Source organism: Manis javanica, chromosome 13 (assembly GCF_040802235.1).
Source record: "Manis javanica isolate MJ-LG chromosome 13, MJ_LKY, whole genome shotgun sequence".
NCBI lineage: Eukaryota > Metazoa > Chordata > Mammalia > Pholidota > Manidae > Manis > Manis javanica.
This window is the reverse complement of record NC_133168.1, coordinates 92,785,613-92,797,699: the sequence shown is the minus strand read 5'-3', so window position 1 is coordinate 92,797,699 and position 12,087 is coordinate 92,785,613. Positions and strand designations below refer to the sequence as shown.

The 12,087-nt window shown below is 39.9% G+C and overlaps 1 protein-coding gene across 15 annotated transcripts in view; it reads right to left on the bottom strand.

Annotated features, from left to right (window-relative positions):
• The window catches only part of LOC140843068 (uncharacterized), a 180,798-nt gene that overhangs the window by 78,043 nt on the left and 90,668 nt on the right, over positions 1-12,087 (bottom strand). For 2 of the 15 annotated variants that reach the window (XM_073220863.1, XM_073220862.1), the window contains exon 2: positions 2,795-2,916. The exons of the other annotated variants lie outside the window; for them this stretch is intronic. In XM_073220863.1, coding sequence (XP_073076964.1) covers positions 2,795-2,830 — 36 coding nt within the window. In that variant the 5' untranslated portion in view covers positions 2,831-2,916. The remainder of the gene's footprint in view (positions 1-2,794; positions 2,917-12,087) is intronic. 15 annotated transcript variants of the gene reach the window in all.

Sequence of the window (12,087 nt, the reverse complement as noted above, 5' to 3'; positions counted from 1 at the left end):
AAACATTACAGCTTGCATAATGTAACCATTGGGGGTCTGCTTTTAACTTGGACTAATGTAACTCCTTCATACAGTAAACTGAAAAGAGCTAAAACAAAACAAAACTGGCTGCATAATCTTACCATATTTACTTTTAAAAAATGGGTGACATGTCCTCATGTGGAAAGATGTGGAAGATCATCAATAGAATAATTAAGCAATTATAATAACACACCGTGCTACCTTTCTATAACTCCTATAGTCACCTGCAGAGGGGGACCCCACCTGAAATATGGTTCAAAAAGTCTAAGCTGGTGACACTACATCCATGCCCACAGGGCATCAAAGGGTCTGACTTCCATAACAGAAGTGCTGGGGAAGGCAAGGCAGCCTCTTGAGCCCTGGAAATGCTTGGCAAAGTCAAGGAAAGGAGCCTGCCTAGGTTTTTCCTGAGGTTGGGGGTGGGCTTGGGTGAGAGTCTGTGCACACGGGTGGGGGACTCTGCGGAAGGAATCTCTTCCAGAGCCAAAGGAGTGAGCAACAAGGCCTTATCACCACCAGGCACAAGGGGGAATGAGAAGGGATGAAAGTTTAAATGAGCATCTTGTTTTGTTACAGGAGTAGGCTCCTAACCCCACCCAAGGGCAGGGGCTGTTTGCCAAGACAAACATCAAACATCAAAAAACAGAGCTTGTCTGGCAGGTAGGGACCCTAAGTGTCAGCACAAAGAAAAATTCCTGTCCTCACAAGGAAAAAACCTGACTCAAAATCAAGAACCCTTCTTAGATCCATCACAGAACTGAGGTCACAGGGAAACTGCTGTCCCCAAAATCAGACAAAAAGTAGCCATTTAAAAATACATGCTGAATATTCTGTTCTTAACAAGGCCTGTCCTCAAAATTATCGATTTTACAAGAGCACAAGTGACTTGGATTTTCCTGGAGCCTAAGTGACCTGAGCGGGTAGAAATCCCCAAGTTGAGTCTCATCTAGCCTCCCGGCTCACCAAAGGCAGGGGAGGGGTGGAGCAGCACTTGTGACATTGGTAGTTTTTTTTTTCCCTCCTGACATCAAATACGTGGCTTTCCTCTAACACCACTGCCTCAACTCCATGTCACCAATTATGTGTCTTAATAATTCAGTTCAATACAGTATTACCTGGGCTTAGAATCAGAGTCACAGATTAAGCACTCACTCCAGCAAGACTGCCCCCACTTCAGATGCCAGCTATAAATGGGGTGCCTTGGCTACCAACATTTCCACCCAGCCATCTACAAATCCATGGATTCCCTTGACACCTCCCTGTTTTGGCAATTTGCTAGAACAATTCTGAGAACTCAGGAAAGCATTTGACTATTAATATATTTCACATACATATTTGGTCTTCTCCCATAGTTTCTAGCTCACAAGCTCCCCAAATCCTTGGAATTTCGTAAGTGTTGGGAGTGATAAAAGTGTCACTAGTTGTGTTACTGAGGTGACTTCTGGAAGGCACCTGAGGGTGGGGGCTTGCAGTCCACCCACTGACCTTAAGGGGAGGGGAGAGGGGCTGGAGGCTGAGTCAGTCACCAATGGCCAAGGATTTAATCAGTCATGCCTGTGTAATGAAGTCTCTATAAAGAACCAAAAGGGCAGGGTTCAGAGAGCTTCCGGGTCAGTGCACAGGGAGAGGTGGGAATTGGCCTGCCTGGAGAGGACATATCTTGTCGTATCACATTTCTTTCATCAGCCTGTTACTGAATTATATTCTTTCATAGTAAACAGATAATCTAGACCTTAAAAGTATATTATGGAAAGATGATGTGAGATGTGAGACAGAGGCCTCCTCTGAAAACCACATATAATACAAAAATATAGTTAATACAACTAATTGTGAAAGAGCAATAGGAAGGAAGGCTGCACCAGACTGCACACACCCAGAGGAAAGAACAGACCTCAGGAACAGGGCAACATACCAAAGCCATGATCTGACAGAACCCAAGTCCATCCCCGACCCCAGCTCACCAGCAGGAGGAAGATAAACACAGCGGGGAGGGGATGGAGGTCCAGGACTGCAGAACACCCAGCCCTGGAGATCTGATCTGGGAGCACAAACCTCCATTGCGTGGTGCACTGGAGATTAGTGGGGTTGGAAAGCTAAGACAAGCAGAATACTTGGAGAAACTGAGATTCCAGCCCCTTGTGGAAAACAAGAGATCCACATCCGGGTGCTCTGGGACAAAAGAAAGGCAGGCAGTCTGAGAGACTTCCTAACAGCGAGAGGGCTGCTAAAGGGGCAGATACAGCACAGAGCTTGCTGCTCAGGAGAGAGGGACAGGTGGACAGAATTGTCTAGGCACACTGTGCCCAGCATGTTGGGAGCTTTCAGGAGCTTCAGGTGCTCCATCCCCCTGGATGGCTGTGCAGCTCCAAGGACCCCACTGTGATATGCAGCCTGCTGTGTCTTCCTCCTGGCTAGCCTGTACCTGGCTCACAAACCCGCAGCCACTGCTCTGGCATTAGGCCAGCCAGAGGGAAGCCCTGCATAAGCTACAAATGCAAAGCATAGAGGCATACACCTGCGTGCTCAGCCCACTGGTTCTGGCAGTGGAGACAGGCACAGCAGCCAGGAAGCAGGAAACAGCTCTTTCCTACCCCCAGGCACAAGCGCCGCTCCTCTGTGACCCCAGACATTGCTCCAGGGGCTGAGCAGCTCCAGAGAGTAGAGCTTCTGGGCACTACAGGGCACCACATACAAGTATGAAACATCAAAGGAACCTGGTTCAAACCAAAATCCCACAAACACCAGAAAAATGGACAAGTGAAACTGAACTCACCAATCTTCCTGAAAGAGATTTCAAAATAAAATTCATAAATATGCTCCTGGAGGTTCATAAAAATATTCAAGAACTCAGGGACGAATTCAGGACTGAGATTCAATCATTAAGGAATTCAGTATCTGAAATGAAACATACAATGGAGGGATTTAAAAGCAGATTAGATGTAGTAGAGGAGACAGTAAATGGAACAGAAATTAGAGAAGCTGAGGCACAGAGAGAAAAAATGATCTCTAAGAATTAAAGAATAGTAAGAGACCTGTGTGACCAATCCAAATGGAACAATATTGACATTATAGGAGTACCAGAAGAAGAGAGACAAAGGGATAGAAAGTGTCTTGGAGGAGGTAATTGGTGAAAACGTCCCCAATCTGGGGAAAGAGATAGTCTCTCAGGCCATGGAAGTGCACAGATCTCCCAACACAAGGGACTGAAGGAAGGCAACACCAAGACATATAATCATTAAAATGCCAAAGATCAAGGATAAAGACAGACTATTAAAAGCAGCCAGAGAGAGAAAAAAGATCGCATACAAAGGAAAACCCATCAGGCTATCATCAGACTTCTCAACAGAAACATTACAGAACAGAAGGGAATGGCATGATATATTTAATGCAATGAAGCAGAAGGGCCTGAAACAAGAATATTTTATCTGGCAAGATTATCATGTAAATTTGAAGGAGGGATTAAACAATTTCCAGATTAGCTAAAGCTGAGAGAATTTACCTCACACAAACTGTCTCTATACTGTATTTTGGAGGGACTGCTCTAGATGGAAGTGTTCCTAAGGCTAAATAACTGTCACCAGAGGAAATAAAACCATAGTAAAGAAAGTAGAATAATTAATTACTAAGCAGATGCAAAATCAAATCAACTAGCCCCAAAGTCAGTCAAGGGACAGACAAAGAATACAGAATACGATACCTAATATATAAATAATGGAGGAGGAGAAAAAATCAAGAACCTTTAGATTGTGTTTGCAATAGCATACTAAGTGAGTTAAATTCGACTATTAGATAGTAAGGACGTTACCCTTGAACCTTTGGTAACCAGGAATCTAAAAGCCTGCAATAGCAATAAGTACATACCTACCGATAATCACCCTAAATGTAATGGTCTCAATACCAATCAAAAGACATAGAGTCACCTGAATAAAAAAACAAGACCCATCTATATGCTGCCTACAAGAGACTCACTTCAAACCCAAAGACATATACACAAGACTAAAAGTGAAGGGCTGGAAAAAGATATTTCATGCAATTAATAGGGAGAAAAAAGCAGGTGTTGCAGTACTTGTATTGAGCAAAATAGACTTCAAAACAAAGAAAGTCATAAGAGACAAGGATGGGCATTACATAATGATAAAGGGCTCAGTCCAACAAGAGGATATAACCATTATAAATATGTATGCACTCAACACAGGAGCACTTACATATGTGAGACAAATACTAACAGAATTAAAAAGGGAAATAGAATGCAATGCATTCATTCTAGGAGACTTCAACACTCCACTCACTCCAAAGGACAGATCAACCAGACAGAAAATAAAGAGACAGAGGCATTGAACAACACATTAGAACAGATGGACCTAATGGACATCTACAGAACTCTCTACCCAAAAGCAGCAGGATACACATTCTTCTCAAGTGCACATGGAACATTTTAAAGAATAGATCATATACTAGGCCACAAAAAGAGCCTCAGTAAATTCAAAAAGATTGAAATTCTACCAACCAGCTTCTCAGACCACAAGGGTATGAAACTAGAAGTAAATTATGAAAAGAAAATGGAAAAGCCTACAAACACATGGAGACTTAACAACATGCTCCTAAATAACCAATGGATCAATGACCAAATAAAAACAGAGATCAAGCAATATATGGAGACAAATGACAACAATAATTCAACACCACAAAAATCTGTGGGACGCAGCGAAGGCCGTGCTAAGAGGAAAGTATACTGCAATATAGGCCTACCTCAGGAAAGAAGAACAATCCCATATGAACAGTCTAAACTCACAATTAATAAAACTAGAAAAAGAACAAATGAAGCCCAAAGTCAGTAAAATGAGGGACATAATAAAGATCAGAGCATAAATAAATAAAATCGAGAAGAACAAAACAATACAAAGAATCAATGAAAGCAGAAGCTGGTTCTTTGAGAAAATAAACAAACAAGATAACCACCCAGCCAGACTTATCAAGAAAAAAAGATAATCTACACACATAAACAGAATAAAGAATCAGAAATGAGAATGGAAAAATCACTATGGACACAACAGAAATACAAAGAATTATTAGAGAATACTATGAAAAATTATATGCTAACAAACTAGAGAACCTAGAAGAAATGGACAACTTTCTAGAAAAATGCAACCTTCCAAGGCCGACCCAGAAAGAAACAGAAAATCTGAACAGACCAATTACCAGCACGAAATTGAACTGGTAATCAAAAACTACCTAAGAACAAAACTTCTGGACCACATGGCTTCACCAATGAATTTTATCAAACATTTAGTGAAGACCTAATACCCATTCTCTTTGAAGTTTTCCAAAAAGTAGAATAGAAGGAAATACTTCCAAAGTTATTCTATGAGGCCAGCATCACTCTAATACCAAAACCAGGCAAAGACACCACAAAAAAAGAAAATTACAGACCAATATCCCTGATGAACATAGATCCAAAAATACTCAACAAAGTATTAGCAAACTGAATTCAAAAATACATCAAAAGATCATCCATCATGACCAAGTGGGATTCATCCCAGGGATGCAAGGATGGTACAACATTCAAACATCCATCATCATCATCCAGCACATCAACAAAAAGAACAAAAACCACACGATCATCTCCATAAATGCTGAAAAAGCATTTGACGAAATTCAACATCGATTCATGATAAAAACTCTCAACAAAATGGGTATAGAGGGCAAGTACGTCAACATAATCAAGGCCATACATGACAAACCCACAGCCAACAACATACATAACAGTGAGAAGCTGAAAGCTTTTCCTTTAAGATCGGGAACAAGACAAGGACGCCCTCTCTTCCCACTTTTATTCAACATAGTTCTGGAGGTCCTAGGAATGGCAATCAGATAACACAAAGAAATAAAAGGCATCCAGATTGGTAAGGAAGAAGTTAAACTGTCACTGTTTGCAGATGACATGATATTGTACATAAAAAAACCTAAAGAATCCACTCCAAAACTACAAGATCTAATATCTGAATTCAGCAAAGTTGCAGGATACAAAAGTAATACACAGAAATCTGTTGCATTCCTATCCTATATACTAACAATGAACTAGCAGAAAGAGAAATCAGGAAAACAATTCCATTCAAAATTGCATCAAAAAGAATAAAATACCTAGGAATAAACCTAATGAAGGAAGTGAAAGATCTATACTCTGAAAACTATAAGACACTCATGAGAGAAATTAAAGATACCAATAAATGGAAATAAGCCTGTGCTCAGGGATAGGAGAATTAATATTGTCAAAATGGCCATCCTGCCCAAAGCAATCTACAGATTCAATGCAATCCCTATCAAAATACCAATAGCATTCTTCAATGGACTAGAGAAAACAGTTCTAAAATTCATATGGAACCACAAAAGACCCTGAATAGCCAAAGCAATACTGAGAAGGAGAATAAAGCTGGGGGGATTACTCTCCCAAACTTCAAGCTCTACCTCAAAGCTACAGTATTCAAAACAATTTGGTACTGGCACAAGAACAGACCCATACACCAATGGAACAGACTAGAGAGCCCAGATATAAACCCAAGCATATATGGTCAATTAGTATACAATAAAGGAGCCACGGGCTTACAATGGAGAAATGACAGCCTCTTCAACAGCTGGTGTTGGCAAAACTGGACAGCTACATGTAGGAGAATGAAACTGGATTACTGTCTAACCCCATACACAAAAGTAAACTCAAAATGGATCAAAGACCTGAATGTAAGTCATGAAAGCATAAAGGTCTTAGAAGAAAACATAGGCAAAAATCTCTTGAATATAAACATGAGCAACTTCTTGCAGAATGCATCTCCTCGGGCAAGAGAAACAAAAGCATAAATGAACAAATGGGACTACATCAAACTAAAAAGCTTCTGTACAGCAAAGGACACCATCAGCAGAACAAAAAGGCATCCTACAATATGGGAGAATATATTTGTAAATGACATATCAACAAGGGATAAACATCCAAAATATATAAAGAACTCACACACCTAAACACCCAAAAAACAAATAACCTTATTAAAAAATGGGCGGAGGATATAAACAGGCAATTCTCCAAAGAAGAAATTCAGATGACCAACAGACACATGAAAAGATGCTCCACATCATTAACTATCAGTGAAATGCAAATTAAAACCACAATGAGATATCATCTCACATCGGTTAGAATGGCCAACATTGCAAAGGCTAGAAACAACAAACGCTGGCAAGGCTGCGGAGAAAGGGGCACCCTCCTACACTGATGGTGGGAATGTAAACTAGTTCAACCATCGTGGAAAGCAATATGGAGGTTCCTCAAAAAACTAAAAATAGAAATACCATTTGACCTGGGAATTCCACTCCTAGAATTTACCCAATGAAAACAAGTTATCAGATTCAAAAAGACATACGCACTCCTATCTTTACTGAAGCACTATTTACAATAGCCAAGATCTGGAAGCAACCTAAGTGTCTATCAGTAGATAAATGAATAAAGATATGGTACATATACACAATGGAATACTATTCAGCCATAAGAAAGAAACAAATCCTACCATTTGCAACAACATGGATGGAGCTAGGGGGTGTTATGCTCAGTGAAATAAGTTAGGCAGAGAAAGACAAATACCAAATGATTTCCCTCATTTGTGGAGTATAACAATGAAGCAAAACTGAATGAACAAACCAACAGGAGACTCACAAATTCCAAGAAGGGATTATCGGTTATCAAAGGGAGGGGTGGGGAAGGGCAGGTGGGGAGGAGGGAGGGAGGGAGAAGGGGATTGAGGGGTATTATGATTAGTACACATGATGTGGGGGTATCATGGGGAAGACAATGTAGTACAGAGAAGGCAAACAGTGAATATGTGGCATCTTACTACACTGATGGCCAGTGACTACAATGGGGTATGGGGGGGTACTCGATAATATAGGTGAATGTAGTAACCACATTATTTTTCATGTGAAACCTTCATAAGAGTGTATGTCAATGCTAACTTAATAAAAGATAGATAGATAGATAGATAGATAGATAGATAGATAGATAGATAGATGGATAATCTACAAGTTTTTCTCTGAGTTCTGTGATCCCTTTAGCAAATCACGGTTGACTCACACAACACAGGTTTGAACTGCACAGGTCCACTTGTACAGAGATTTTTTTTTAAGACATATATAGGAAAATACTTTGGAGATTTGTGACAACTTGAGAAAACCTTTCAGTACCTTACTTTATTATAAGAATACAGAATACATCTAACATACAAAATATTTGTTGAGTTTACATTATCAGTAAGGCTTCCGGTCAAACAGCTGGCTATTAACTAAGCTGTTAGGGAGTCGAAGTTATATGACAATTTTTGACTGCACACTGTCAGCACCTGTGATGTGATGATTTATATGGAATATATATTTGGTCATTCACTTACCAAAATATACTCTTCAGATATATTTGGTGTGTCTTCAGAGCCATAAAAGAGAAATGGGTGTCTTGTTTTGTAAATGGCTGTTTTTTTGGCAAGGGCTGGTTGTCAGGAGGGCCAACCTTGTGATTAGAGGGTGGAAACTGTCAGCTCCCATCTCCAACCTCGAGGGAGGGGAGAAGGCAGAGGAGCTGGAGGTTGAGTCAGCCAACGGCCAATGACTAAATCAATCATGACTATGCAACGGAGCCCTGACAAAAACCCAAGGGTATTTACCCCTTTTTAATCCTGTCTCTCTGTCCTGGGAGCATGCACACTTGGGGAACGAGGATGCTAACATGCCACCGAACGAGGCCCCCAAGCTCCATGAGGACAGAAGTTCCTTTATTCAGGACCTTGCCCTATGTCTCTCTTCATCTGGCTATTGACTTCTATCCTTTATTAAGCTGGTAAAGTAAGTGCTTCCCTGAGTTCTGTGAGCCACTCTAGCAAATTAAACTTCAGGAGGTCATTGCAATCTCCAACCTGTAGCCACTCAGTCAGAAACACCAGGGCTTGAGACTGGTGTCTGGAGTGGGAGGGGTGGAGGGCAGTGCTGTGGGACTGAGCCCTTAATCTGTGGGATCAGATGCTGGGCAGACAGTGTCAGGATTGAGTTGAATTCTCAAACATCCTGGTGGTATCTGAAAATTGCTTTGTGTTGTTGCATGAGGGACCCCTCCAAAACACACAATTTGAATTGGGTCCAGGACCCTAAGCAGTGTCCTAACCCCTGAGTTGTTATTAAACCCACTCTCTCTGATTTATCACCAGTAGGTAAGAAGTACAGCCTGATGACCCTCTGGGCTTGTGACTGGAGTCCGATGTGGGGGAGGGGTCAGTCTTGTAAGACAGACAGTGTCAGAGGATACCCAGCTGGTATCTGAGAATTGTTGGAGGTTTGTGGATCCCCCCACACACATTGAGATAGGGTCCAGGAATGTAACTTAAAGCTAGAACACATTCTGGGACATAAAACACACTTTAACAAATTTGAAGGAATAGAAATCACAGAAAATATACTCTCAGAGCACAGAGCATTAATGTAGAAATTAGTAACAGAAACATATTGGAAAAACTGTGAGATACTTGGAGATTAAACAGCACACTTCTAAATAACTCATGGATCAAAGAAGTCTCAAGATAATTAAAAATTACTTTTAAGTAAATGAAAATGAAAATACAAGTTACTGAAATCTGTGGGATCCTGCAAAAACAGTTTCCAGAGGGAAATTTACAGCACTGAAGGCAAACACTTGAAAAACTTGATCAGTAATCAGCGAACTAAGCCCCTATCTTACAAAACCAGAAGAGTAAATTAAACCCAAAGTAGGCACAAGAAGAGAAATAATAATAATTAGGGAAGAAATAAACAAAATTATGGGAAATCAATTGGAAAAAAAACAAATCAAAAGATGGTTCTTTGGGAAAAAAATAGAGTTGAGAAACTTTACAAGGTAAGAAAAAAGAAAAGGCAGAAATTAGTTATATCAGGAATTAAAAAGGAAAAAATGAAAATGTAAAAGCCTTTGACAAAATCCATTGATGATAGCAAACTAGGAATACAGAACTCCTTTTTCTAGAGAAAGAACCATCTACTAGAAACCTGCAACTAACATCAACTTAATGTTGAGAAACCAGATGCATTCCCAGTAAGATTAAAAAGAAAGCAACGATAAGCCTGCTAACCAGTCTTAGTCAACACAGAACTGGCAGTCAAGGCTAATACAATAAGAGAAGAAAAGGAAATAAAAGGTATACAGAATGGGAAGTAAAATATAAAACTGCTTTTGTTGCCTATGACATGATTATCAATGAAGCAAATCTCAAGGAATCCACAGTAACAAAGAAAACTCCTTGAATTAATATGAGTAAAGTAAGGTTAAAGGATAAATGGTTAATATACAAAAGATAATGCTTCCCTATAGATTCAGATACTGTCAATTCACCTTTGACAAAAGACCAGAAGCAATTCAATGGAGAAAACATAAGTTTTTTCAACAAACAGTGACAAGAAAAGTAGACATCCACGTTGGAAAAAAAGAATCTAAACACATCTTACACCTTTCACAGAAATTAACACAAAACGGATCATAGATTGTACGTAAAATGCAAAACTACAAAACTCTTAGAGGGTAACATATGAGCAAATCTAGATTACCTTGGGGTTTGGTGATTATTTTTTTTTAGATATATCAGCAAAATCAAGATCCATAAAAGAAAAATATGTTTGATGCCATTAAAACAAAAACTTGCTCTGTGAAAGACAATGTTGAGAATGAAAACACAAACCACAGACTGGGAGAAAATCTTTGCAAAACACTAATCTGATAAAGAACTGGTATTCTAAATGTCCAAAGAACTCTTAAAACTCAACAATAAAAAGACAGCAACACAATTAAAAATTAGAAGATCTGAACACGCCTCACCAATGAAGTTGTACTGATGGTAAATAAACATATGAAAAGATGCTCAACATCATGTGCTACTAGAAATCGCAAATAAAAGGACCTATGACTAGACACTTAATACAATGAATGATTAAAATTCAAAACACTGAGAACACCAAATGGTGGCAAAGATGTGTAGTAACAGGAACCCTCATTCACAGCTGGTGGGAACGGAAAATTCCACCGTGTGCCTACTTTGGAAGATGGCAGTTTCTTAAAACACTAAAGCTATTCTTATCATACTACCCAGCAATCACAACCCTTCAGATTTCCCCAACTGAGTTGAAAACTTACCTCCACAAAAAAAAAAACCCTGCATTTGAGCCTTACTCATGATTGCCAAGACTTACAGGTAACCAAGATATCCAGATAGGTGAATAGAAAAATAATTATAGTATCCATATGATGAAATATTGTCCAGTGGTAAAAAGAAAAGAGGAGTCAAGCCAGAAAGAGAACTCTTAAAATCATATTGCTAAGTGAAAACACCCAATATGACTAGGCTGCACATGGTATGATTCCAAGCAGAGTTCTGGGAAGCCAAGGTCTGGAAATGACAAAACTATGAGATAGCAAAAAATATTTGGTGCCAGGGGTTTGCGGGTGGGAAGGAGCAATGAATGAACAGGTGGAGCACACGATATGTTTAGAGCAGTGAAAGTGTTCTTCACATTACAGAAATGACAGAAGTCGTTTTTCATAACCAAAGCCCAGGGTCTGCACAACCCATAGTGTCAACACTAATGTCATCTGTGGACTTAAATGCGTATATACTGGTTCGTCAAATGTCATAAATGCACCAGAGTAATACAAAATAGGGCCAATGATGTGGAGACAAAGAGGTTAGTGGGAACTAAAGTTTTCTGTGACCCTAAAACTGCTGTAAAGAAAAATCCACAGGAACAAAAAAAGACAGTAAAGACAGACACATTAATAGTCACACCCGGTGACTGACTGATGATAGACACAGAGCATCTTCCATTTCAGTAAACTGAACTTAGTTCAATAAGCTGTGAGGGTGCTCTATATTGCCTACGCCAACTCTGGGGAGAGAGGACAATCTTCCACTGAATGCTTGTGAAGATCCCAGCACTGTCTATTCTGAGAGGTGAAATGGGTGTCTAGGTTCCTATCAGCAGAGAGTGGAACTCCATGTGGAT